Consider the following 27,687-nt stretch of genomic DNA (forward strand, 5'->3'; position numbering starts at 1 on the left):
CTCCTGGCCATTTATTTAGTTCCTTGGGATAAATTATCTTAATTTTTAGCTCTTTTCCTCTGCAGTGCCTGTCTTCAGACTTGTAGTCATCCTTTAAAAGCCCTTTTTCTGAAGGTTTTTGCTGGAGATCCAAACCCAAGCCTAGGTTGCCCTTCAGGGATACACTAATGCAGGAAAGTCCCTTTGCCTCATAAGTGTAAGGGTTGATTTAGGCCTTTTATCTCCCTTCTTCTTCCCTTGGCACATCCTCAGTGCAGTGGCACACAACTCTAAGCATGCCCACCACACACACAGACAAAAATGTACATTTTGCAGCAATCCTGTGTGAGCAACATTTACCCAGCAGCTGGTAACTCTTTTTACCTGTTCTGTTTAGCTGTTCTTTTTAGCTGCTCCTCAAAACCTCCCGTTTTTAGTGGGTTGGAAGATGGCAGCAGCCTGAGGGCCAGCAGAGCTCTGGGCACAGACACTGTTGTTACATACTGCCTGCATCTGACAGTCCTGTGCAGCCTGGTGATGAGGGCAGATGTGTCTCGGGGGCTGCTGTATCTCAGCAGAATCTCATTCCACCCCCTGCAATGGGCAGGGACTCCTTTCACTATCCCAAGTTGCTCCAAACCCCGTCCAACCTGGCCTCAAACACTTCCAGGAATGGGACAGCCACAGCTTCTCTGGGCAACCTGGGCCAGGGCATCACCACTTGAAGAAGAAAGCATTCCTTCTTAATAATGTCTTTCATGAGGGCCTTTGCAGATCACAGAATTGTTAGGTTTGAAAGGGCTCTCTGGAGATCGCCCAGTCTAACCCCTTGCCAGGGCAGAGTCACGTGGAGCAGGTGACACAAGAAGGTCCAGGTGAGGTCGGCATTTCTCCCTGGACAAGTCTGTCCCAGTGCTCTGCCACACTCAGGTAAAGAAGTTCTTCCTCAAGTTGGGGTGGAACGTGTTGTGCTTTAGTTTATGGCCCTAAATGTCCTTCGTGAGGAGATTCCCCTCACGAAGCGCTCTCCCTTTCTCCCCGCTAACTCAGGCTTGACTCGGGAAGGGGAGGCAGCGACCTTCCCAACATGGCGGCCAAGCACGACTCCCTCCTCCCCGCCCCTCAGCCGCTCTCAAGATGGCGGCGCGGAAGGGCCGGCGGCCGGCCCGGGTGCGCCTGCGCGGGCCCGAGTGCGGTGAAATTCCTGGCGGGGGGAGCAGGAGGTGGCGGCGCTGAGGGCTCGGAGCAGGAGGCGGAGGGCGGCTCGGAGCCACGGCCGCGCTGCCCTGCCCGGGACCCTGCGTGCTGTGGCGGCCGGCGCCGAGCCAGACCCCCGGCGGGCGCGGAGCGGACGGGCTGAGGGACGCTCGCCGCCGCCTCTTGCAGCGCCAGGAGCCGCGCCGTCCCCGCCGCCGCTGGGACTCCCTCCCCGGGCAGAGCGGGGGAGAATGACGGAGCTCCAGTCCGCCTTGCTACTGCGGAGACAACTAGCAGGTACCTGGGCTGGCGGCAGAGGAAGGAAGGGAGGGCGGCGGGTGATCCGCCGCGGGGGAGCAGCGGCCGGGCGGCCTCGGAGGGGCCGCGGCCCGCAGCGGGGGAAGGAAGGGGCGCCGGCTCGGGGAGGGGGCGGGCGGGAGTGCGTGTGTGTGTGAGGGGGAAGGGGAGATTACGGCCCCCCCTCGCCGTGCTGTGCCCAGTCGGGAGCCGAGGGAACTAGGCCGAGCGGGGGAGGGGGAGCCCGGCCGGCGATTGCTGCCAGGGGAGCCGGGGGAGGGGAGCGGGGCCGGCACGGCGGGGGAGCGTCCCCTCGGCTGCCCCCGTCCCGCCGGGGGAGCGCGGGGTGGCACCAGCCGCGCTCGTCGGCCCCCACCCCCACCACCCCCCCGGTGCCAAGCCTGGAGGACTCCTCGTCCCCTCCCCTTGCGGCCCCGTCTCCCTGGGGCGGGGGGAGAACCGAGCCGGAGCTCGTCCCGCAGCGCGGGGGATGCGGGATGATGTTTGGGGGTGTTTGTGAGGCGCCGGAAAGAAGGGGAGGAAGGAGGATTGTTCCCCCACCTCCCGACGAGGCACTCCGGGCCCAGGCTGACTCCCCGCACTCGCACCCTTTCCCGCGGGGACCTGCGGTGCCCTCGTCCCGCCTCCCCTCGCCGGCTCCCCCTCACCTCCCGTGCCCGGGAGGGGGAGGCCGCTGCCCCCTTTGTTGTCAGGAGAAGCGCCGGGGGCTCCGCAGGCACCGGCAGGGGGGAGAGGACCGGGCAGCAGCGGGGGGCGGCGGGTGGGACCGCTGCGGGGGGATCCGCGGGGAGGGGCGGGGGGGTCCGCCGGGGGCGAGAGGGCGGGACGGGCGCGGGGGAGGAGGAGTTGGGGACCGGGCTGGGGGACGGACAGGGCCGGGGTGCTGGGCCCGAGCCGGCGGCGGAGGGGAGCGGGGTGTCAGCGGGGTGTCAGCCGGGCTCGGTGTCGCCGCGCCCCCTCCCTTTGTCCCCGGGCGGGCGGGCGGCCGAGCTGGCCCGGCCCGGCCCCGCCGAGGGGACCCGCATGCGCGGGGCCGCACAATGCGGCTCCATGTGTGCGCTGCCACACTTAAAGGGAAACGAGCCGGCAGCGCTGCCTTCCTCCCTCCCCCACTCGCACATGTTCGCCGCATCCTCTGCCTCTTGGGCCGGGGTACGGCGGTCCACTCGAGGAAGCGCACGGGTCCGCCCGGTACCTTATGAGAATCGGGTCGCCTTTTTCGCCCCTTACGTAAAAACTGGTTCGTACCCAGATAAGGAAATGTGTGCTAGGTGTACCTAAACTCGGGCAATTACAGCGCTGGCTGGAGTTGGCCGACTAGCCATACAAAGGGACAGGGTCACTGAGTGGCACGGGAATTCCCGGAGGAAGATTTTGGCCCGAGACTTCAGTTAATGTCGTTGAAAGCCTAAAGGTGGAAAGCAGCATTGTTAGCAGTAAGGAGATGAGGTTGCATAACCGGGCATAGCAAGCTGGATGGTGTGTTTCTGCATCTCCAGCACTGTTTTCTGGGTTTGGCTGATGACCAGTTTGAGAAACTTCAATATCGTTAACTACTAGCAGAGAGTGTTTTACCGCTTTAAGGTGAAGCTCTTTAAAAACAAAACAAAAAACCTAATACCGTGGCTAAAAATCTCATACTGTGGCCTTAGTCCTGAACATCAGCATGCACCTGTTAATGCCCTCCCTGGTAACTGCTGAAGTTATTAGTGACACTCAGTGAGGTGTCTGCACGTTCAGATAAGCTCATACCGCCTCGGTATGAGCTTAACTGCAGGAGCTGCAGACTGGATGTGACGTGAAGCTTCTCTCTCCTATATATGATCCCTTAAGGGAAACAATAGTGTAGGATAGTTGCTCTCTCCCTTGATAAAAACAAGCATTTGGTAATCCAGAATAGTTGTTCAGCTGTCTGAAATTTCTCTTTTAATCTACTAGTTGTGCTCTGCAAAAGAAAGTTGAAAGTTTAGCTGAAGTCTCTTTTGATAGTAAGTATTTAGCTTCTGTGGTGTTTTTGTTTTTTTTTGTTTGGTTTGTTGTTTTTTTTGTTTGTTTGTTTTTTTTTTTTTTTTGTCTTGTGAAGTCTTAAGATGTTGTGTAAGCACACACTGGTTGGATATGTAAGTAGATTTGTAGACTTCTATCTAGATCTAGGTGTTAACTTCTGTTTAACTTTCTGCTCACTCTTAATGTTTCTCGTGTACTGGTAAAAACTGGTGAGCTTTTCCAGTTGCCCCTGTTACTGATTCAGCTGTACTGACTGCAGCCATTTGCTTGAACCATGCAGCTATTGTGGGGGGATGGTGTTTTAAGTAATATCAATACCTTTGGTATCCCTTTACATGTATCAAAAGAAATTGAAACGGTATTAAAAGTGACTTTGAGCATGCATGAAGTGTGGTGAGCATTGAAGAAGAGCCTTGAACTCTTCAAAAATCCTACGTGGAATAACTGAGCCGAGAAAGTTATCACATATGGAAGAAACTATTTTCTATGTGACATCTGAACTGAGCTGGCACTGGACTGACACTGGTTTTTCTGGTGTCAGGCTGCTTGAAGTCACAGTGCAGAGACTGAGCTTCATGATCTTCCTTCCCTACTGCTGACTTAGCTTCTTCCAAGTCTCAGCTGCTCCAGTGTGTCCCTTTGTTTATACCTATACTGTTTTTTTCTACCTCAAACCAAGAGTCACCACTGGTATTTGCCCTGGTGGGACTGATACTCAGTTTCTCTGCTCCCATGCAGGTTTTGCCTATATCCAGTGTGGTGAATTATGGGGTTGTACCTGGTAGTTGGGTTTTGGAGGACAGTAAACAGTTGATATGAGTCATGTGATCTAAGCTAGTTTAAATTGCTTTAGATCATTCACTTGTGCTTCAGTAATGACAAGAGATCTGAAGTTGAAGCAAGACATCCAGAAATGGAGGGAGGTTGAAGTGGGAATCTGAAACCTGTATAATGGTGGAGCAGTTGAGGAATATAAAAAGTCTTTAATGGTAGGACCCTGGATGTCTCTTTTTGATGCTGAGAAGAAAAAACAATGGCAGGAGGAGGGAGGAATGTTAAACAGTAGTTCTCAGAGTGGCTACCTGTTTGGTCCCCCATATGCTTTGGTTCTTAATTATGGGGAAAGAAGGTGTCTGACACAGAGCACTTTAATGAGCTGTTTTAATTCCTGAGTACTTTGTCAAAGTACAGGTCAAGCAATTAAGCTGCTGGTTGTCAGTGAGATGTAAAACAATGGGTCTTATCAGAGCAAAACTTCAGAACACAACCTGAAGTAAGTTGCTCCAATAAGTGTATGAAGACAGGCTCCTATATTTTTTTTTTTTTTCCTAAAGCAAGCTGGCTTGTAACTTGAGCAGGGAGCTGGTACCGCAGCACCATGTACAACATGCTTGTGTGCTTCAGTGGCATGTTCTGGATGCTGATAGTGCTCTGAGAGAAGGGACATTCAATGACAGTCACAAAATACAACTTCAAGTTAGATGTGGGTTGTTTTTTTAATCTCCCAAATTCTATGTGGCTTCACAGTGCCTTTGCTAATGAAATATTGAGCTGGATCCCGAGGGACTTAGTGTAGTAGCTGTTTTTATATTGACATGTGCTTGCCCCCATTTAGGCACAAGAACAATTCAAGGTAGTAAGAACTTCAGGTAGTTTTTATGGTTTTTGTTTTGGTTTTTTTAAGTGATAAGGAAGTGAATGGGTTTGGATCTCTTTAATACCAAAGCCATTTAAAAAGGGTAGTCTAACTAGAGCTGGAGGATCAGCAGTATCTATGGATATCTGTAAAACTAAATGCTGTTCCATCTCAAATCAACTTAATTGTAAGTTGTAGCAGCTTCTGGAAATATCTTAAAATTCAAACATATTTGTTCTTACTTTTTTTTTTTGTTTCTTAGGGAGAGGGGCACTTTGTGGGTTGGTAACAACGTGAAATAGAAGCCATGACCTGTCCATTTCTTCCAGGCAAGGTGCAGGAAAAACTAAAAGAAAAAAAAGTGCCTCTGAACTTAAAAAAAAAAAAAAAAAAGTCTTCAGCAAGTATGTAGATTGGTGTAGCACTGGGTTAGCAGAGTTCACCCCCCAGGGGAGCTGGTGGAGGATAAACTGTTCTTTTTACAGCCCCAAAACTTTATGTTCTTTAAAAGGAGATGGAGACAACAGGGTGTAAAACTTCTCTTCCAGTCTCCAGAGCTGTCAAGCCCAAAGGTTTTACAGACTGAAGTATTTCTCTGAATACTTTTATTTCATCTTTCTGCCAAATTCTTGCTGACACAGAGACTTTAGAGTAGGCAGACATGTCTCGTTCAACCAGCAAAATCACATAGGGAGGATGCAGTTAAATCAGTAGCGCACAGTGGAACTAGAAGTGCAAGTTCTCTTTAACATAAACATAGAGCATTGGAAATGGGAATAACCATGCCTTTGTTGGCTGACGTTGTGCTAGGTTGTAAATAATCTCCAATTTAGGATACAGAAAAAGCCACACTAATGCTTTTCTTAAACATGAGAAACATGGCTTTATTTCAGTTTAAAGTGTATGCAGCTTCTATTTCAAAGCAGAAATGTCTAATTAAAAATTAACAAGTTGGAAAACTGTATTAAATACTTAATGTTACAGTAGAACAATTTTTACTTTCTTCTGTGGAAGAATCTTGCCATGTAATGTTGAGCTAGTTGAATTTTTGGCAGTTAGATAGGACTTACTTTCTAAAAAATCTGTTTGAGTAGTGAATGGAGAGGGAATTGTGGAGTGAAGATAGCTTAATACATCAAAGCTGAGATGTGTATTTCTGGGGTGGCTGGTGTATAAGAAACTTTTGTTTACAGTTGAGCACTGGCTTACAGTAAGTTTGTCTATAAGATAGTCATTTGAGTGGCACTGATGTAAAGTATTAATTTGGTACTAGATTGCGTGTTACCTCCATTGTGAAGGTCTGTTCATATGGACAGTAATATTCTGTATTATCCCCAACAATTAAGACTCCAAGGTTCTGCAGATGTCAAACTTAGCATTTGAAGTGCTCCTGAAATTAAAAGCAGCCCTGCATATTTTTTTTAGAAGATTCTTTCATGTTTTTAGATAACCATCATTTTTTTGGTCTGATGCTTTTTGGGGTACTTAGGTACAGCATGTGTGTAGCACTCGCCTTAATCCCCTGGCAGTGTAGGGCCCTGTTTCAGCAAATGAGATAATCCCGTTTCTTGTGAGGTTGTGCTGACAGAATTATCAAAGCTCCCTTGCTCAAGATGGCTTTATAGACAATATCATTGCTAAAACGCAGATCTTGCTCGGACTCCAGTCACTACAACAGCACAAGCAGCCTGAATTTCTGTTGCACTGTAAATAACATGATAAATGTGACTAATGGCAAACTTTGCCTGCTACGTGTTAGTTTTCCAAATGCTTCTCTTGCAGAAATTATCTGAACTTTGCATCTTCAAAGAAAAGAATATTTATAACAGCAGCCACCAGCAAAATTTCAGGGGTGCTGGCAGTTTTGGAAAGTGAGGTTTAGCTAAACCTCAGAATGGAAGGGCTTGATGACTCAACCAGTTGCTTGAACAGGATGAAGCAATAAGCTGCTTCATAAACTTACTATAGCTGCCTCATCAAGGAGTCACTGCCTTGGCTCTGCCTAGGTCAGCTTACTAATCTTTCAGGGAAAGAACCAAACTTACCATGAACTCTGAGTTCTTTTCCTTCTCTGCTTGCCCCAAACAAGGCGTTGTAAGTTACACCAAAGTAAGGGCATATCAGGATCTGGCAGTAGAGTGATTTATTCCTGTTTTGTTGGAGAATAGTGCAATGGGAGAATGTTGCTGGAGATCCTCTGAGAGGAGCACAATTAATACCATTTGAGAAAATACTTTCATCAGAAGAATTCCTGCTTTGTTGATAAGAGCTTCATTTGGAGATGTTAAATCATGCAAAACCAACTAAGATGTCTTGCCTTGTGTGATTGATACTGATTCCAATCCAGTATTGGGGTTATTTGCTCCAGAACTGCTAACTAAGGATTTGTTGATTTGCTATATATTGTGGTTTTTTTGTTTAAGATAAACTGATGTAGAGTGAATGGTCTTCAGGTGAAACCATGTGTAATTAGAACTGATTCTGCTTTGACTTTTCTTTATGCTGTTGAGGTTTCTTTTAATGCAGGACAGACTTGGAACAATACGTGCATATTCAACTAACATAGGATTACTTGGTCCCTTCTGTGGTTGGTAAAGTTGGTTTTTAGTTCCCTCAAAGCCCTATGTTAAACATTTTGGAAATAAATGACCTTTGTAGATGAAACCTGTTTGCCTTAAATAGGCATTCTGCTAAATTCTCTTCCTGTAGTGTGTTTAATCAACCTCTGTTTTGATCTAAAATACACCAAACAGTTTGTTCCCAGCATAGAGATGGGGTTCTAATGAAGTGGAACTGAACTGAAAGATGGCTGCTGTTCTGAAATCAAGAACTAACCAAATACTGAAATGAGTGTGCAGACTTGGGTGCCTGGAAAAAGGAGAGCAGGTGGCTTCCGTGAGGAAGAGGACATGTGACTCCTGAAACTCTCCTGTCCACTTTTTGTTCCAGTGCATGGGAATGGAATCAGGGCAACATTTCACATGCAGGCCTTTGCCCGCACCAAGCTGTGCCTGCTCTGTGCTTCAGTTTTCAGTGGTGTGTGGATATCTGTCAGTGTCTGGTCTTGGTGAGATCTTTCACTTACAGTCTCTAGCAGGCTTGAGCTTTAGGCCACTGTGCAAGTGTAAATGTTCATATTTACTTTTCTTTCCTACTCTCAAGTTCAAGGTGTGTCAGCTGGAGCAGAGATCAGATATCCAGACCTTGTAAGAACACTAAGTATAGCAATCTAATTGAAATAGGGTTCCATAAAAATTACTTTCCTGGACAGAAATGTTAGCAGGTTTTGCCCAGGTTTAGAATAATAGTAAAGACTTTTGGTAGAAATCCTCCGTCAAGGTTTTCACATACAGTCTCTGTGTGGATTGTTAAGGGAAACCTATTTCTGTGCTGTCATCACACACCTCATAGGTCAAGCTGGCTGTTTTTTTAGCTGGCTGGCATTTGGTGCTGATCCAGAAGATGGTGCTGTCAAGAGTCATTTAAAGGAATGTCTTACAACAATTCTGAATTACAATGTGGTTCAAGTTAGGGTATGCAAACCTGTTATTCATATTATAAGCAGGAGAGAAAACAAGCTGAAAAATTGTCCTTGACTTGCACAAGAACTTACACGTATGACAAGGAAAGCTACTGATGAACTCCTCAGATGTTAACATCTCCGTGTGGCATAGGCATGCCATAAAGACTTTTCAGTGGATTTCTAGTGGTGTTCTGTTCTTATCTGTGAACCATATACATCCTAGAATCCTTGGCTCTGTGCAGCAGTGCTGTTTCATGACTAACGTCTATATGACTGCTCAGAAGATACTCGGATGGAATTTTTTTTCTTAGCTTTGGTCTGTTGGTAATTTGCAAATAACTTGCAAGAAGTTAATGAACTTCTCCTGTCCATGATAAACTCGGCTACATTAATGGTGCCTAGAATGGCACAATTTGGTCTTCCCGAATTCCAGCAGTTGCATGCAGTAAGCATCTGAAACTTGTAGTCTCCTTTGTAGGTGAGAGAAATAAGTATGTGTAGAGTGTGATTCATCTGACCTGTTTTCAACAGCTGCTTTGGGATAATTATGGTGTCTCCGAAACTACTTAGCCTGATAAGATGTCTTGAATGCTGCTGAGGGTGACCATCTCAAGTACAGACAGATGCAGATGGCCATTGAATGCTTGTCTAACTCTTAAGAGTGGAAACAGGCATCAAACATGGAGGACAAAGTGGAGGTGGCATTTCTGTTACACTGAGTGTGAGGGATGAATGTGGCCCTGTGCTGCAGTTGACTCTAGGGGCAAAGTACTGAATATTCCCTGGTGACATAATTGCTTCCTTTTACATGTGCGTTTCAGAATCATGGTTCTTCCAATTCTTTTTACTGTCCTTGTTTTTCCCTTCCTCTCAAAATTCAGAATTTACTGGGGATGATTTTGTTGTGGTCTTTTAGGAGACCTTATTCAATGTCCATTTTAACCTGGGTGGTATAACGGTGCTGGATTCTGGTCTGATGGGATACACAGCATGCTTCTAGCAGTCTAGTCAAAGAAGGCTCTTCAGGAAACATTTTATCTTGATTTCTACCAAAATCACGTGACTGATAGTGATTTGAACATATATTCTTGAACTTACTGCTGAGAACCTTAATTCTGGAAGCATAACTTTCAAAACTTCAGACAATACTATGACATTTAAAGGTTTTCATCAGATGAGTATGTTTTGTATTTCCAGTGATTTGGACAGGAAAGTAATTTGAACACCATGTTTGTTTTCAAAGAAAATATTTGTGGGCTTAGTAGGCACAATGTGGTCTACAGTAACTTAAGTTACTGAGTTTAGATATTTGCTTAATGGCAAATGCGTTGAGGGAGGGGGAAACAGACCTTCCTTCTGTAGTGTGGGATGTTGGGAAAGGACTGGTTTGAGTTTGTGTACACAGAAGGGTCCATGTATGAAGAGTGCTGCAGAAAGGAAATGCCTCAAAATAGGTTGTGACTGTTCTTGCCTGTCTTTAGGACTCTCAGGTGAAACGGTGCACAGGAACAGACTGTGGGCTGGGTAAACTGGGTTGCTGGTAATCTGTGCTCTAGTTGAGACTGTCTAAGAGCTGGTTTTGAGACCCATGAGAGAGAAATCTAAAGGAGCATTGACAATGTCTACTGGTGCCCACCTCCATGGGTTTAAGGGATTACAGGGAACTCCTTAAGAACCAAGTCAGTACCAAAGACCTGCAAGCTCCTGGTTGGTGTGTTAAGACTCAGTTTTCCACTAAATAACTAACCTGAACTTCCAATTGTCTGTCTCGAGGTATGCCGTGACTCCTATGACTGTGGAGCTACAGAATATACAGAATCAAGAAACTCAATTTTTAGCTTAATTCTAGAATAAAGTGACACCTTACTCATAAAAGAGTTCCAATCTCTATTTACTCAAGTTTCTCTGGTACCTTAATCCTCATACCTGTAGTGTCAGTTTTAGGAACTTTGGGCTAGTGCTGCTCTCTACTTGTTTGCAAAGCTGAACTGTGGCCATGGCTAGGAATTTGACTGGGAATAAAACCAAAAATCAAACAAGAAACCTCCAACCTTGTCCTCTGTCCTTTCAAAATCTGCTTCACTGTGCAAATCTATGGAAGACTTCACAGGTATCGCTGAGGAGATGGCAACTGAAGCAGTATGCGAAGGTGCGCAGCACTGCACTGAGATGCAACTTGCCTGTTAATGCTAGTTGTGCAAGCTTTCTTACATATTTTCTGAACTCAGAGAATTTGATTTGTAGAAGTCTGAAATGCTTCCCTTATTAGGAGGGAGTGATTTGTGGAGCACTGGAAATTAGTTAGTTGCCAGGCTAAAGTCAAATCTAAAGCTGCTACTGAAATGGTTGGTAGAATCTCTGCTTAAGACAGGTTTGTCTTTACCACTTTAGTCTCCCTTCAAAATAATTTCAATGTCCTTCAGAGACTTAATCTGTTCTGTCTTAAATGTTGTCTATTTGTTACTCCCACAGTGGCTATCAGGAGCGTGCGCATATTTTGTGCTACGTTTTGTCTGAACTTCTTGGATGAGCTTGTGAGCAAGACAGAACATGATGAAAGCAGATAGTATGGAGAGCTTGGGAAATACATCTCCACATAGAGATCATGTTACTTTGTCATAATCTCAGCCTGAGTTCTCTAAAAGGCGAGATTCTACAGCAGGGTCTAGAGGCAACCAAGTTTTGGAAATTGTAACTGGCCTTAATGAAGTAATAGGACTATATAGAAGTCACAGGGTGGGGTACAGAAAGAAGAGTCTAAAATGAGGATTTTCGGTGTGAACAGCTGTTAGAATCTCCTGAACTAGTTCTGAGCCTCACAGAAAGCAACGAAGACAACATGAGCTTAAGGTGCAGCAGATCTAAAGTGCTGATATGGCCTGCTTGCTCTGAGAGCTGTGTAAGCCAGCTAGATGGTTTATCCAGAAGCCTTAGCCGGGACTTGGGCTCCCTAGTCTCTTTTTTTGTGCTGTACTCTATCCACTGGCTGCACAAAACTCCAACACTGTGTAACTTACTAAAAAGGCTGCTGTTAAAAAATCCTGGAGTTCATATTTTTGAAAGCTTTGTACTGTAATGGAGCTTTAAATACTCAGAGTTCATATGCAGTGGCTGGCTGAGTGAGACGTCAGGCTGAAAAGTTTGGATGCCGTAAATAGCTGTTCCATGGAACTATGGGGCTCATTCTGCTTAGTCATTTTTGTTGATGCTGTTTTGCTTTGGGATTGGTGAAGTCTCTTGGCTTATATAAAGGCAGTTTCAGTGAGTGTGGGAACATCGGTAGCTTGATGTAAACTAAACACTGAAACTGGAAGTGCAGCCTATGGTACTGTGTTGGCTCAAGTTTAAGGCAGTGGTAATTTAGTTCTGTTTTAGTAAGAGCTAAAGGGGCAGACAGTGTGGCAGATCATGTGAAAAGGGAGACATAGGGCTTTAAAGTCTGTTCTGGATTTAAACAACTCCACTGGATTATGGGCCTTTAGTCTTCCTCACCTCCCAAATCAGGTATTGGATTTAATCCCAGGTTCAGGACTGGGATTAAAGGAACTGAATGTCTAATTTATAAGCAGACACTGGATTCCGTTCCAAGTATGTTGCTGCCTGGCAGCTGTCCAGGTGTGTGCTGCTTTGGCTGTCAGCTGCTGCTTGGTTTGCAAAGGGCTCTGCCTGAAACTGCTTCTAGACTGAGTGTAAGAATGTTTCGGGGTTTTTTTTCTTTTACTGGGTAGAAAAATGCCTATTATATTAAATAATCAGAAATGCAAAAAATGTTGTCAAAAATACTAAACCACAGATTGTAATATATAGTAGTTGCAAGTAAGTGGCATTTAGTTAGGCATGGACATGATGGAAATATATTAATGTACTAATTTATTTTTAAAAAGTACAGCATGTCTTTAGCTGAACAAGAAATCTGAAAGTAAAGCTGTTGGAAAAACAATGTGGAAGGATCCAGTTCTTTGTAGGTGTCTGGTTCCTCTGCTTTTCTAGGACCTGTAGGGCAGTTCTTCATCAGGGCTTTGTAGAGGACCTGCACTAAGAGTTTGTTCCCCTCTCCCTACCTGGAGAAGGGAACTGAATCCTTTGCTTTATCCACATGTTTGTCTAGGGAAGCTCCTGTTCAGGCTGCAAGCAGTTCAGTGCTGTGGTTGGTGGGGACTGACAGGCGCAGGGAGCAGGTGTCCCCTGCTCTGGGTGCAGTGTCAGAGTCGCTCGGTCGGTGGGCAGTGACACCAGCCTGGCACCAGCCCTGTGCGACTGAGCCCTGTGTTTGTGTGTATTCCTTTTGTGCCCTGCCTGCATCACCATTCCTCTGGGATTTTGGTGCATGGATTTCACTACTGTGTGAGGCTCAACTAGTGAAGAGAGAGGCAAGAGACAGGTGGTATTACCAGTTAACTTTCCTGATACACAGCACTGACTATATCCAGGGAAAAAAACAAAGCCAAACAAACCTTGGGCCTCTGCGTTGTCAAGTTTTAATGAGTAGCAGCTATTGGCTATCCATGGTAAAGCAGCCAAGGATGATGCTTTTCATATCTCAGTGCAGAACTTTCCTGAGACTTCCTTTTTTGTCTGCCTACCAGCCATGTTGTTTAGTTTAGCTTAAATAATCTGGATGGAAAAGCTCATTTTTAAGTTGTTGGTAATTCTGCATACCTCTTGTGGAGAAGGTGTATGAGCTTATGTTCACTGTTTTTCCTCAGAGTATTTCTGCAATCAGCAGCTGTTTCAGCTGTGCTTCAATATTGCTGTCATGGAAGGAAAATAACCTTTTCACAAGCAGACACTGATGCCACCTCTTGTAAAAGAAGTAGTGTGTGCATTGCGTTTATAGGCAACGTCTACTAAGCAAACTTCTTTAACTGTTTAAACTGAAAATTTTTGTTAATGATTTATCCCTTTCATACAGTTTACAGATGTTCCACTTTAAAGGAGTTGGCATCCAGGACTCTTAACTCCTTCTCTCAAATTCTCTTGCAATATAGTGGTACATGGTCCTAGGTGTGAGTCGGAGTGTAAGCGCTGTCTTTCTTTGGGAATAAATACATGAAAAATGTTTTGAACTACTTAGGGATAAAGTTGTTTGATGCTGAGGCAGATGTAGAAAGAAATTGAAACGGCACACATTAAGAAATAGAGAACAAAATGTGTATATTGGCTTCGGAAATAGTGTGGCATATTTAAATAGAGAGAAACATTCTGAATTTTTTCAGTCTTAAGTTCTGGCAGTCTTTAAAGTCTTACCAGTGAGCAGTGATAACTTGCAAACAATAAAGAAGCTAAATATGAACAGTTTGAGTTACAGCAGTTCACACAAAATTCACACAAATCCTTTTTTCTCAGCGGAAATGGAGAAATGATGGGACTTGTGTTTCACAGGCTTAAATTTATGTTGGAAAGTCTTAGGTGAGATACTCAAACCTAGTGTTTGCATTCTGACTTCTGTAGTTACTATGGTGGATATTCTGTATTACAGTACTGATAATATCTGAAAGGATGGTGTAAGTGTCCTGAGCAGAGATGGCTTTTTTCATAAGCAATAGGCAATTTTTAAAATGAAATCCTGTGTGAAAAAGCAGGTTATATTCAACTGCTGATGTGGTGGAACCTTTAATAGACCATGCTGAAGAAATGTTTGTATTAAGGAGGTAAGGGATTGGTGAAGTGCTCTCTTAATGTGAGATGCTCACCAAGCTATCTGTCCTTTCAGCTAAAATTAAATAGTTACTCTGGCTTGTGCAACTGTTTCCACAAAGTTTCATAGATGCCAGAGTCTGAAAACTGATTTGCTTGGAGGAGGCATGGCCATGCTGTAGCTTTTGGGTTTGAAGTTGGCATCTTGGTTAGAGAGCCTGTGGCATTGCCTTTTTTTTTTTCAGGCGTTGTCTGGAAAAAACGTGGTTGGGCTCAATACCCAAATCTTTGTCCTGCACCTTTGGGACTGGGTGGCTGACCTCACCTCCTGATTACACCCCTCTGAGTAGCTCCTAGGAAAACCCCTTCCAATATATGTTCCTTGGGATTTTAGAATTGTGTCATCTTTGTGGATAAGTTTGACTAAATTAGCAATGACCAAAACTGATATTCCTGCTATCTCCCTCTTCAGGACCTTGATCTTTCATGTGAACTGAGTGCTTTGTTTTCCCCATGTGGACTTGGACTCCTCTGTGTAGGGTTTGAATTGATTCTTCTTGCCTTTTTCAACCACACTTTAAATAGTTCAGAACTTAACTAGCCACCAGTGATTGCAAGCTTATGGGCAAATCAGTTTGAACTTACTGGCAGCTTTTTCTCCAGAAAGATACAAGGTTCTCACTTGAAGTTCTGCTGCATGTACCTGAGGGCATTATAAGGCCCTCTGAACTTAAGTCTGTGTAATGCTGAGAAAACAACACAAAGTACAGCTTTTGGGTTTAAAAAATGGGAATATATAGACAAACTGTGCTGTGGAACAGAACAATGAGAGCTGCATGGTGTCTGACAGGTTGTAAAATAAATATGGGGGGTTTTTTCCCCAATAACTACCATTCTTAATTTAATCTGGAAATTACTGACCAATTGAAAGAATAATGTTTTTCCCCCTTTCCCATATTCTAAGTACCCAAGATCTATCAGGGTTTTATCTGTACTGTTGGAAATGCTGGATGAAGAATTTGAATTTGGCATAAATATGGCATTTAATGTAATTTCTGACCTTAAGCTGTCAGTTAACAGATGTTCTTACCTTCCTACTCTCACCACTGGATTATAGGCAAAACTCATTTGAAGTGTTTAATTCCAAATCTTACAGGTCTTTTTCCTGGAGCAGGCTGAAAACAGAAGTTCAGTGGAGTCTAGACCTAGCTGTGACTTGTGTGTAGCTATTTCCAGAGAAGCCTCTATCTGGCAGTAACTGTGTGAAGTAGCCTATACACTTAGAATGCTGTGTTGCTTATCACTGAAGGAAAAAACTGTGAAGTAAAAGGAAGAAATAAAAACACACAACCCCATACCGGAACAGCATAGCAGCTTATCTTCTATGTTTTCTTCTACTAGTTCAAAGTATAGTAAATCATTATCTCCAGAATCTACTGGCACAGGTCTCAAATGCTTTCAGATTGTGGGGGAAAAAAAAAATCATTTAAATGAAGTAGAATGTTACTTTAAAATAAAAACATTGTGTGACTTTGGTCTGCTGTTAACATTTTCTAGAGTTAAAGGCAGACTCTAGTTTAAGATGACTCATTGGGGTTCTTGGAAAGCTTTATTATTAGAAAGCCTGTTTCCTGACTTGAACACTCATTGGTATCTAGTTTAGGAGACCATGTCCCATAGTTGTGTGTTGTTCTGGCCCTTCTGGTCATGGTGTACTCAGAGAGTTTTAGGGTCAGACATGGTCCCAGCACTGGCAGAAGTGTTTGCAGTGGGGGAGCTGAGGGTACTCACCCAGGCCATAAGTCCATAAGCAAGCACTAAATGTCACGGGGTTTTTTGGTCATGTATGGACACATGAGCGAAACCAGCAAATGTGTATTATAAACACTTAAAGTTACTCTTAATTTTTTTTTTCCCTTCACAGAGCTCAACAAAAATCCAGTGGAAGGCTTTTCAGCGGGCTTAATAGATGACAATGATCTTTATCGATGGGAAGTCCTTATTATTGGTCCTCCAGATACACTATAGTAAGTACTGATACTTATACAGAAACTTAAGTGAACTCAGATTTACTAGTTCTAGTTTGTTCCTAGTGAACAGAAGCTAACCAAAACCTTTGTGCTAAATTAGGTAGTGCTCTTCTGTTGCTAGCAGAATATGTGTAAATAGCTGGATTTGCTATGTAGAAGTTCTAAACTGCTTTGCTCCCCTGGGAAAAGGCAACACTGATCTCTTTGTACTTGAATGGAAAAGAAAGAGAATAGGTACACTTAGAGGCGGCTTCTGTTTTCTTTCACATGTAAGTAAGGTAGATAAAATCCACTATTTGCTGTTGCTGCTGGGAGGCTGTAGTTCAGCTGATAGTGCCTGTGTTAAACCATTACCACTTCATGTTTGTGATGGTAGGAGAATACTGAACTCAATCGGGATGTAGGGATGTAGTTGGAGGAAGCCGAAGCAGTCCATCGAATTAGCTTCAAATCCTGTCAGTTTGAGATGGGGGAACTTCCAAGTGTCACCTGGAGTACTTTGGGGTGATCATCTACTCCAGTTTCTGGGAAAAGGTTCTATGCTCAGGAGAGGTCAGTTTGAAGTGTACTCCTGAAGATGAACTCTGTTATCTTCTTTAAGATGTTGCAGTAGTAAATTACTGATACAAAAAGCCTGGTGACATTTACTTGAGGTCAGTTTTGGTTGCAGCATGAAGTTGTGTATGTCTGTCGGCAGACTTTGAATAAGTACTTAAACCCAGCAATCAAATTGCTTGGCTTTTCCTCAAGCTCACTACACTGTAGTTCTCATGTTTTGCATGAGATGTTTCCTCCAGCTTCTATTGACCTTTTCTGAACAGTCTTGTGGTTCTGTTATATTCTCATGGCTATTTTATAAATACTGTCAGTAAAGAAATGCTGCCTCTAATTGTTCATCATCTTAGGTGTTAAAAGTTGCAGTAGTGGTTTTTTTTGCTCCACTTTTATAGGGTCCTGTACCAGTTTGGCCAAATTTAGAAATATATCCTCTGAGAGAAGGCAGGTTATAACCACCCCTCCCCCACCAGGTTCGGGGAAAAAAACTTTTTCCTCGAAGGAAAGTGAAAGAGATAAAAATTATTTATTTAACAAACACATGGGAAAAGGATAATACTGCTAAATAATAAAACCTCTCACTGTGGAGAAAAACCTGGGAAAGTGTTAGAGTCCTCCCTTTGGTCTTCCTCCTCCTTGGAGCTGGGACTTGGCCCAGGGCCAGGCCCTCTGTGCTCAGTGGAAAGTCCTCCCGATGTGTTCTGATATTGAAGCAGTCCAGCAGAAAAAGGGAAAAAAAATCTGAAATTCCAGAAAAAAACCAAAAATTCAACTCTCCATCTCTCTCTGGAGAAAAAGAAGCTGAAAAACTGGCCGAAAGCTGGCTGGAAAACAAAACTGCTTCCTCTCACTCCTGCCGTTGCTGTTAGAAGCCAGAGGAGTCTGTGTCTCTGTGTCCTCGAAACATGAAAACAAAGCTGCAAAACTGCTTTGAAGAAGTTTTGCTCAGTTTCTCCTTCCCCCCTCTCAGGCTCAGTTTAAAGGCATAGAAAGGCATATATATGGGCAGTGATATGGGATGCAACATAAAGTCACCTCAAGACAGGTCCCAAGGTTTTTTTTGAGGCTTTTTAGATAAGAAACTCTCTTCTGTTCCAGTCCCCAGTTGCTGTTTTTTCAGGGTAGTATTACACTGAATCCTTCTTCCCTGGGCTGTTTGATAAGGATGGTCTTGCATAATAGTTTAAGTTAGCCAACTGTCAAGCTTCAGTCTCATTCCTGGTCCCACTTCATTTATTCTGAGTTTACTTGAAAATACTTTAGACATAGTGCATTAGTCTACTGAGAGAAACCCTTTTATCAGGAATATTGCTAAAAATGGCATTGATCTCCCTTAATTGACAGCTGTATTTCATTAACTGATTTCTAATGTATATCCAGTTTAAAAGTTTTATTTATATGCAGTTGATAAAGGGCAACCAGGGATGCCCTGCAGTCTAGTAGCTTTAGGATCTGCTTCTTTAAAAAGGGAAAGAAGGACTTTCTCAGTTACAAAGAAAGGGTTTGACCAGTTTGGGGCTCTCAACAAATCAACAAATGCAGTCTATCTCTCCTTTGTCTTGACATTATGGGTGTTAAAATTCTGGACTTCTTACCTTTCCCGGGATGAAGGATTCTTTGGAAACTGCCTGCCTTTTCTAAAACTTGTGAAAAATGAGTGCCGTGGGTTCAGATCCCCTCAGCTGCTTCAAAGAGCCAAGTTACTTAAATGCAGTGCTTTTTGAGGTTGGTTTTTTGTTTGTTTGGGGGGGTTTTTTGAGACAGTTGCTGTAACTTCACACCTTTGGTTAGTGGTGGTAAAACATGTTATTTTCTCCGTAGCCGGTGCACTTCAGAGGTTCCTACTCCTTTACAAATACAGGAAAAATACTGCACTGAGCAGTTTTCTACAGCAATTCTTTTGTCTGAGTGGCTGCTGAAGAGTAGCTTGCCACACTGTACAACTCCTGCCATCTTCTTTGGAGGTTTATGTTCCTCTTTTTGTTCTGCCTTTGCAATTCCAAATTTTGTTACAACCTTCAGTTAGAGGAAATGACAGTAGCAGGACAAATGTTGTATTATTGACATTAGCAAAGTATTCCATCTGTAAACCTTTCCATCTAATACAGGCCTTCACCTTTTTCAAAAGGGACTATTCCTGGCTTATAACTCCACATAAAACCTGGATGTCTCTTGTTTATTGTTGTTTTCCAGTTGAGTGGGTAACTAATGTAGAACACCTCACTGTCATGCCTGAGTCCCTTTAACTTAGTGTTGAAAAGGTAGCATTGGAAGTCTTTTTACATTTAATGCTGTAGACACAGGCAGAGCTTTCTGCAGTTTTTCCCTGGGGCTCACTGCTGCAGACTGAGACCACAAAATTAGGACTGAGGTCTCTAACAGAGGAAAATGGGTGTCTTCTGGGCTGAACATGAGAAAGGCAGTTATTGGCAATACCTTTTTTTTTCCTGTTAATAAATTTACTGGGAGGGAAAAAATGTAAGTTGTGATTCCAGATGGGAAATTCCTTGGCAGTTTTTTGATGATTTTTTTTTCCCTGTGGTTTTTCCCCTCTGGAATATCATCCTAGTTCTAAAAAAAATCATGTTGGAGAACTGGCAGTATCTTGTGAAAGGATCTTCTCAATGTAGAAATGCTTTACATTGCATATGGAAGTGTTGGTACTGTTAATTACCAACATGATGTTGTGTGAGGTGTAAACTTAGAGGTTTTGATACATCAATAAGTTCTGATCTTCAGCTTAAGCTTACAAGAAACTCTACTAAGATATTTTTGATTCCCCAGTGAAGGTGGTGTTTTCAAGGCTCATCTTACTTTTCCAAAAGACTACCCACTGAGGCCGCCAAAAATGAAATTCATCACAGAAATCTGGCATCCGAATGGTAAGAAATGTCAAAGTTTCAATTTCTTTTTGCAGTTCAGAACTAAAAGCAGGGAAGACAAATAGATACATTTCTGTTCGTGTTAGAAATATGAAACCCTGCTTTTACTTTGCCATCCTCACTTAATAGAGAACTAATAGCAATGGCAGAGTTTTTAATAGTGCTGCTCTGAGAGCATAAAATACTCTTAAAGTATTTTCAGAAGCTAGTCAGAGTAGGTTCTTGTATTCTTGGTAATTGTTAAGGGATTTTTTCTTAATTTTTTTTCCTAAGTGCAAAATTCTAGTCTGAGGAGAAACTTGAGTTCTATAGCTGCCTTTTGTTATACCTTCAAATATTTCATCTTGCTGTTACTGACTTGGCAGTTCACTATAGAAGGCCCAAGGTTGTCCTCATCTAGTGAAGCATGAAAAGAAATCTTTCAGTTCCTCCAAAGGAGACTTCTCCTAATGTCTCATTTACTTATAGGCTGTTGGAGATTAGATGGGAAGGTAAAATAAAATGGAAGATGGTTTTACTGGGAAAGAGAAATGCTCTTCAGCTTCAGAAACTGTAGATGTTGAAAGGTGGGAGGAGACAGTGCTCCCATCAAAAGGACAGGGAATATTTTAATGCTGTGTCAGTTTCAGCTCTGGAAATATCAGAGTACTTGTCAGGCTCTTTCTAATTCCAGCAGTTTAAATCATATTTCAGTATGTTCCAGTAATATCCAGCTGCTGCTGTTGCTGTGGAAAAAAGTCACTCTCTAGTTTGCTGAACTTAACAGAAAAAGCTGTAGTGGAAGCCTGTCTAAATAAATAGTCTTGAGAGTTGCAGCATGATGCTAGACTGAGTCCTTCCTCCCCATGTACCCTCTGTCAGGAGTTCAGGCACATTCAGACTTCCACCAAGCCCTGTTTATTACAGTTTAAGTTCTGCAATAGTTAATTACTTTCCTTCTTTATAAAGTGTTTTTGCTAACGTGTTTCAGACTAGCTGGAATGAAGATGAACAGTTCCATGACTGTCCTGAAGAAATGCCAGCATGTTGTTCATTACTGAAATATGCCTTGTTCTATTTTGTAGTTGACAAGAACGGCGATGTCTGCATTTCAATTCTTCATGAGCCTGGAGAAGACAAATATGGCTATGAAAAACCTGAGGAACGCTGGCTTCCCATTCACACAGTGGAAACTATAATGATTAGTGTTATTTCTATGCTGGCAGATCCCAATGGTGATTCTCCCGCTAATGTTGACGCAGCGGTAAGACTTCCTTGGTCTGCCAATTGTCTTCAATGTAGAAACCTTGCCATGGAGTTCTGTTTCTAGTTTAGCAGACAGTAACTTTGGGAAGAACCTTTTCTATCACAGGCTAAGGCTACCTTTTTATCGGGAAAAGCAGTGATGATGTTGGACAGAACTACTAATTACCCTTGGGAACTTTTTTCACCTCTCTAGAAAGTCTTCTTGTCCCATGGATTAGAGCAGTAGGTTTGACTGTGTAGGTCTGTGCTCTGAGAAGGTGCTCAAAGCCTTCACTGGGCATCTGGCCTTCAACTCAGCAGGAAGGGTTGTCCCAGACTAGTCTGAGTGGCTGAGGAGTGAGGAAAAATGGTCTGATTTATAGTCAAAGACCAGGGTGAATCTGCAGGCATAAGTGAGATGCAAGCGTTTGCAGCACAGTGTTCTGGAGCATGGCCTGTGCTGTGTGCACGTGTGAACACAGCTGTCAGCTCTCTTGAAGAGCTGTGTTTAGAGCAGAATAACAGTGAAGCTGAGAACTGTTTGTGGTGGGGAGAGGAAAAAAGTCTCAGTTCTGGAAGGGCATAGGGGAACAGACTCCAGGCCCCACTCATCTGACGTACACTAACGTGCTGTTGAATTGCAGTTCAGCAGTGAGTGTTGTCCTCTCACAAAAGACATGTTCTAGCTCTTTTAACTGTGGGAGTGAGGAAAAAGGAGATGGGAATTGTGAGATGCAGAGTTTTTTTTGTAAAGGAATGTTAACCTGCTCTGTTAGCCGAGCTATGCCTTCCCAAAGCGGGTGAAGTTTAGTAGTTTCCTGGAGCCTTTGATTTACTATGTTGTGAGTATTTTCAAAGGTGGTTGAGTTCTGCTGAAAAGTCATCATGGGAACAGACTCATGTGGAACAAATTTAATGGAAAAAAGACAGAAAACAAATAAAAAGTTGTAGCGAACAATTTCCTCATTCAACCTTTTTAAGTGTTGGACCTCCCCTTTTTTGTGTCATTTTACTGGTGGAAACAGACACCCAGGAAACATGGACATTTCCTGCTGGCAAACCTGAGAGCACCGAGAGGAGCAAGTAATTAATGAAATGCTAAAAGTGCAATTAGAATTCCTCAGTTCACAAACTCATGTATGTTGAATGTAGTTGGCCTAACCCTGGAGAAAGCACATGCTTTTAGCTGTGCTTGTCACCTTTCTGACATCAGACTTTTTGTATTGTGCCCCACTCTGACACCTACTTCAGGAGTGGGGTTTTTATTTTTTTCCTTAGGAAAGTTAGACACAAAATGAATTTGCCTTAGGGTAAAGGTCAAAAATGAAAACAGCTTTTTTTAGCCCAGCATGAAAGAACAAGAAAATCCAAATTTGCCTGTGAAGATAGTAGTGAGTCATCACTTTGGATGCTAGAGACTATATTTCTGACTGTGGCATGACATGTTTCAAGGAACTTTTAAAGTGCTGCTTGAGCAGTTGGCTTCTCCTGTTGGATCAGAGACCTCTTCATATTAGCAAAAACATACTGATCAGGGTAATGAAGAATCAGCAGCTCCTGTGTTTACTACAGCAATAAAATTTGGCAGTAACTATAAGATACTTTGTCTGCTGTCATTAATTTCTGCTTTTAAGTGAGTCTAGTGAATAAGGTGTTACAGGCAGTTCACAGAATTATAGGAGCAGGGGATAGCTTTCTGGAAAAATGAACTATGCGTGTTGGAGTACTGTCTCTTGGAGTGGGAGAAAAATGAGGATCAGGAACCTGAACATACATTTTGAAAAAGCAAATAGAACAGTTCATGACCTAAAATTACATATTTGGAGATTCAGCTGTCAAATAGGAAACTTTCCTTGCTACTGAAATCTGAACAATTCATAGAACTGCAAATATAAAGAGTAGAAACCAAAACTAAGACTCTGAAGCTCCGAGGGCACAAATTCAATGCTTTTCTTGGCCTTAAGCCATCTTGTGTAAGCTGTCCTGTGTCCCAATCCAAGGAACCAAATGTTTGCTGCATGAATTGCTGAAAAAGAACAAATTAATTAGTAGCCTTATTTGTGCTTTCATAGGAGACTTAAGACATGCTGGGCTCTCCAGTGTGCTGATTGTTGAAGTGATCTTGGAGGTGATGAATGTTAGGGTATGCCATTTTTCACTCAAGTGTACTACAACCTTCACTCCAAGTGGGGGTGAAAAGGTGTTGTGTGCTAGATTGCATCAGGTAAAACAATGTGGGGGTTTTTAACCCCTTCCCTCACCCCTGCAGTAAGAATATATTGCTTATATCAGAAACTAAGAACTTTAGAACTTCATGAAATGAGGGGTTCTTTGTATTTTCCCCACCACTTCTGACTGGAAGGTAGTACCCAGCATGTCAGTTAACACGATGCTCCTGTGCTTTCATCTGAGCTCATTGTGAGCATGGCACAAAACAACCTGGCTGCACTTTTTCATGGAGGTTTTTGTGGTACCTTGATGTGTGCATCTCTGGGTTCAGACTACCCTCTTACCTATCTTCCTGCTTATCTTTTTCTTTGCTCTTCATCTCTGCAGTTCTGAAATCAGATCCCTGTCACACACACCAGCCCTGTAGATGAGCTGAGTATTCTCCTAAGGTCTTTCTCACAGAGCCAGTGTCTTATAGCCATATCTAACTAGGAAGTGTTTGCTTTTGAAGGACACTGCTGTCCCTCTTCTGGATACTGTGACTTCTGTAGTTCTGTCCTGGAGTGTCCTGGCTAGATTGAAGGGAACTAAAACTGTCCTAAAAAAAAAAAAAATAGAGTAACTACTGGCTCCACAGTACCTGTGTACCTTTTTCACCGCTGCAGTTAAAGACATTAACACATAACAGCTTGTGGTCTACAGGTTGAGTTTGCTGCTACTTTGCAGGCTGAAGCAAATAGATTTTAGCACAGTGTGAAATACTGGTAAGCCACCAGGCTAGTCTTGGAGTATGCCTAAAATCCAGGGGGAAAATTACATCCTCACTGTCTTGTGAGCAGCGGGCACAGAAACCCAGAGTAAACTTTCAAAAGTCCTGAATAGCTCAGATTTTCAGTGAGTATCTCAATGATTGTAAGCAAATATAGGTGTTGACTAGATGGCTAATGTCTGAAAACATAAACACCAAGAGTCTTCCTAGAGCTTGTACACTGTTGCAGGACTGACATCTGAAAGCTGTCTATTCAATTACAGAAAGAATGGAGAGAAGACAGAAATGGAGAATTTAAAAGAAAAGTTGCCCGCTGTGTAAGAAAAAGCCAAGAAACTGCTTTTGAGTGACACTTATTCAGCAGCTAGTAGCTTCACTTTTTTCAGGGTAAGTATCCTTCTCAAGACAAGTCAGTTACCTGAGTTGAGGATTTCCTGCTTAAGTGTTGCTGAACTATTTTTTTTTGCGCCCCTCAAAAGCAAAAGAAACACGCAAACCTTTCTTCTCAGCTGCATGATCTCAGTGGAGCTCTTTGGCTGTATATAGTACTAAAGACTAAAATAATTTAAGTGCACTAGACAGCCCGTTCTGCCAAAATTGGGGAACTTCTCTTGTATTCTTGCATTTTATGCTGTTCAGAAGTTGAACTTCTCTTTATCAGAATTCATCCTGCTTTATTAATGGCACTTAAAGGTTACTTGGAGCTGTGATAGAAGGGGGTGATAATTCTTTGAGATTCATTATTTTGAAGAACACTTGCTAGAATCTTAAAAGCATCTTAAAAGTCTTGTTATCTCAGGAGTTGCAGATTATCTTGCAGATGTTGGTGGCATGTTGCACTTAGGTATTAAATGAGACTTCAGTGAGGTTGTCAGGAACCACTGAGAAGGGTTTGCTTCAGGTATCTATGGGAGTTTTCATAGAAAGTCTCCTGGTACAGCAGAAAGCATCAAGTTAAGATATTACCTGTCAATAATATCAAGAAAGGTAGTGGTCTCTTCAGCAGCCCAAAAAACATTTTTAGTGAGGAAGGCTTGGGAATAACGTCATAAAAACAGCTGTGTTCTGCTTGGAGACTGAACTGTGGCATATCTGACAGCTTGGACAAGTTTTGACCTGAGAGTAGCTGACGTGATATTTGTGTTTTATGCCACCTTGTTAAAGAGCTTCTGACTCAAGATACTTAACTCTAATTTACACAATCCCATCTCAGTTTTAATGGGACCTTTTTTTTTTTTTTTTTTTTTTTAATAGCCTCTCATAGAAAGCTCTGTATTAAAGCAGGGCTCTTAAATCCTTGGCCTTTGGTCACTTTATCTTGGGTATGCCAAGGGAAAACTTCATCCATGAGCTAATAATTTCCTGCTCTTGCTTTTCAAAGCAAAACAGAGCTTCATGTTGAAGCTGCCTTTTCTTAATGGTTGGTTTGGCAAATAAACTGCTCTGATCCATTTTGCTAGAAAACTCCAAATCCATATTTACTGGTTATCTACAGCATACATAATTCACAGGGACAGAAATATGGCGCTGTATGTAGTTCAGAGGGGTTGTGCTGACTGAACCAGAGCAGCATACTACATTCTTCTGCTAGGTAGCTTTTTTTCATCACAGTTGTACAGGAGAGAGTTCCTTTCTTACCCTTTTGTTAGCACTGGGGGGGTTGGGGGAAGGCTCCATCTGTGACAAATTCGTTCTGCAGTCTCTCTTTGCAGAAATGCTTTGATTGAAAGGAACTTTTTCCAGTACAGATTAAGCATGAAAAATGCTTAATATTGATCAAAAGACTAAGCAAAGGAACAGAAGGTCTTGTACAACTGCCTATAACTGGAGTGCAAGAACTGTTAATGCAGCTGACTCTTTTTTTCCTGTCTTGGAGAAAGGGAGTAACTGTGAGTAACACTCCAGAGTATCCTTAACTAACCTCAGCTCTGTTGCCATGTTGAACTTAGCTATAGTGAAACAATGCTCTTGACAAATATTTTAAGTAATTGGCTGTGTTGCTTTTTTGGAAGGCGAAAGCTTTTCTAAGTCCTGGTGACTCCTCCCAAGTGAGCGATGGGCAGGGAATTGGATGAGAAGGGGCCACAGCTGGTTTCAAACCAGCCCAGGGTGATTGGGGGCCGTGGTGTCAGTGCTTGCTGAGCACTGCTGTGCCATTTGTACCTACCATTCACAGTAAGTAATGCACAGACTTTCCAGTGATAAATCTGCAGTGTTTAGCCCTATGTGTGAATAATCAAAGCTTTACACACTATGCACTCCACAAGCAACATGAGTAATAGGAGCCAGAAAGTCTGATAATTGAGCTTGGATACACATGCGGTGTGCTGAACTAACTCCAGTCTTTCTCAGGTGATGAGTTTGGATTTATCCATCTTCTGTCCAGAGGTATGTGAAGTTCTTGAACAAGTAATAGTTATTTCTTAAGCTTGAAAAAGTAATTAACATATTGAAAATAATTGAGGGTGAGGAGGGGTTTTATTTTAATACCTGTGATTTCTTTGCAGGTCTCCAATTGAGAAACATGGCACTGTTTTTTTTCCTGCACTCTACCCACCTATTGCTGGACTTCTGTTGTTACAAGTTGGCAAACACTGGCTGGAACTGGGCTGCAATAAAACATGCCAGTTATCAATGCTGACAAGAGCCTAACAAGTGCCAACACAAGATGATTACGCATTTTGAAATCTAATGAACTGCTTTAACCTTCAGGAAGAATTGTAAAGATGTGTACATAGCACAACATGATCCGGATAATATATATACTGTTCATGTACATCCACAAATACACATTGTACCAAATAATGCTGTCTGTAGTTAGGGATAGAATTGTGTAAATTCTAAAGATTTTAGCAGGTTTTTTCTCTCCCTGTCATTGTTTCCTGAGTTAAAAAAAACAACAACAACTTGTGAAGCATGTCAAAACCAATTAGGATACTAAGTTGGTTTTTTGGTTTTGGTTTTTTTTCCTCCCAGTTTAATTTTCCTTTGACCCACTGAGGCTTAATTAAAATTTCTTGCTTATTAAAGTTTAGTATCTCTTTTTTTGGTTTTTGGAAATGTGCTCCCTTTTATTTCCCCCATCAAAACTTAAAATTTTCCTAATTAAACCCTGAAAGGATTTGCTATCAATTACTTGTGTCTTCTTTTATGATGACCTTTGTAGTCTCAAAGGTGCTTTTTTTCCCTCCCACCCCTTTTTTAAACCCAATTACTCATCCTTCTTGAATTTGGTATAGCAATAAAACTGGCCATGGAGCACCCCTGAGCAGCCTGATGGATTTTTAACTTCCAAGGACTTGAGTGCTTTCACTTGGAAGTTTGGTTGACTTAAGTTAGTCCAAGATAGGAATGAGCTGCTTCTTATGGGTGAAATTTTTGGTTTGCCTTTTTCATTGCCTGTTTGTGGGGTGGGGTGTGTGTGGGGGAGGCTTGTTTTTTCTCAAGGTTGAGTTCAAGCATGCACATCTGTAGGCTTTCAAATGACTAACTTCTGGGTTTGGTATCAAAAATAGTTTCTCTCCTTTACTCTCTTCTGTGGCCCTTCATCTGCTTTGCCTTCTACTTCAGAGTTTTCCTCACCTAATGTACAAAGAAAATTGCGATGTATATTTTCATGTAATTTGATTTTTGGAATTCTGTCACCTTCTGTAGTGAGTTCTTCCAAAATATAATTTTTTCCAATAATAATGTGTCAAACTGGGTGTCTTGAGTATCACAATAGGAAGGGTACCTATAGTTGGAGCACAACTTTACCTGAA

The 27,687-nt window shown here is 42.7% G+C and overlaps 1 protein-coding gene across 3 annotated transcripts; it reads left to right on the top strand.

Annotated features, from left to right (window-relative positions):
- Nucleotides 1–1,155: 1,155 nt before the first annotated feature.
- UBE2G1 (ubiquitin conjugating enzyme E2 G1) lies at nt 1,156–27,616 on the top strand. 3 transcript variants are annotated; one of them, XR_014226986.1, is made up of 7 exons: nt 1,156–1,473; nt 16,222–16,324; nt 19,667–19,764; nt 20,829–21,007; nt 24,190–24,313; nt 26,279–26,314; nt 26,434–27,616. XR_014226986.1 is itself a non-coding variant. In XM_082294499.1 (6 exons), exons 1-5 carry the CDS (start codon nt 1,428–1,430, stop codon nt 24,274–24,276), a joined length of 513 nt encoding a protein of 170 aa, XP_082150625.1. In that variant the 5' UTR covers nt 1,157–1,427; the 3' UTR covers nt 24,277–24,313; nt 26,434–27,616. The 3 variants fall into 3 exon arrangements, 1 of the variants encoding a protein (XP_082150625.1); XM_082294499.1 differs by lacking the exon at nt 26,279–26,314 and having other exon boundaries at nt 1,157–1,473; XR_014226987.1 differs by lacking the exon at nt 1,156–1,473 and having other exon boundaries at nt 19,672–19,764.
- Nucleotides 27,617–27,687: the final 71 nt, after the last annotated feature.

This window comes from Coloeus monedula (assembly GCF_965178545.1).
Source record: "Coloeus monedula genome assembly, chromosome: 20".
In the NCBI taxonomy this organism is placed as follows: domain Eukaryota; kingdom Metazoa; phylum Chordata; class Aves; order Passeriformes; family Corvidae; genus Coloeus; species Coloeus monedula.

Excerpts from the sequence above, each read along its gene's own strand:
- UBE2G1 (XM_082294499.1), top strand. The coding sequence starts at position 1,428 with ATGACGGAGCTCCAGTCCGCCTTGCTACTGCGGAGACAACTAGCAG. Across the intron at positions 19,765-20,828 it reads AGAAATCTGGCATCCGAATG|TTGACAAGAACGGCGATGTC; the intron begins GTAAGAAATGTC and ends TCTATTTTGTAG. Across the intron at positions 21,008-24,189 it reads CCGCTAATGTTGACGCAGCG|AAAGAATGGAGAGAAGACAG; the intron begins GTAAGACTTCCT and ends ATTCAATTACAG.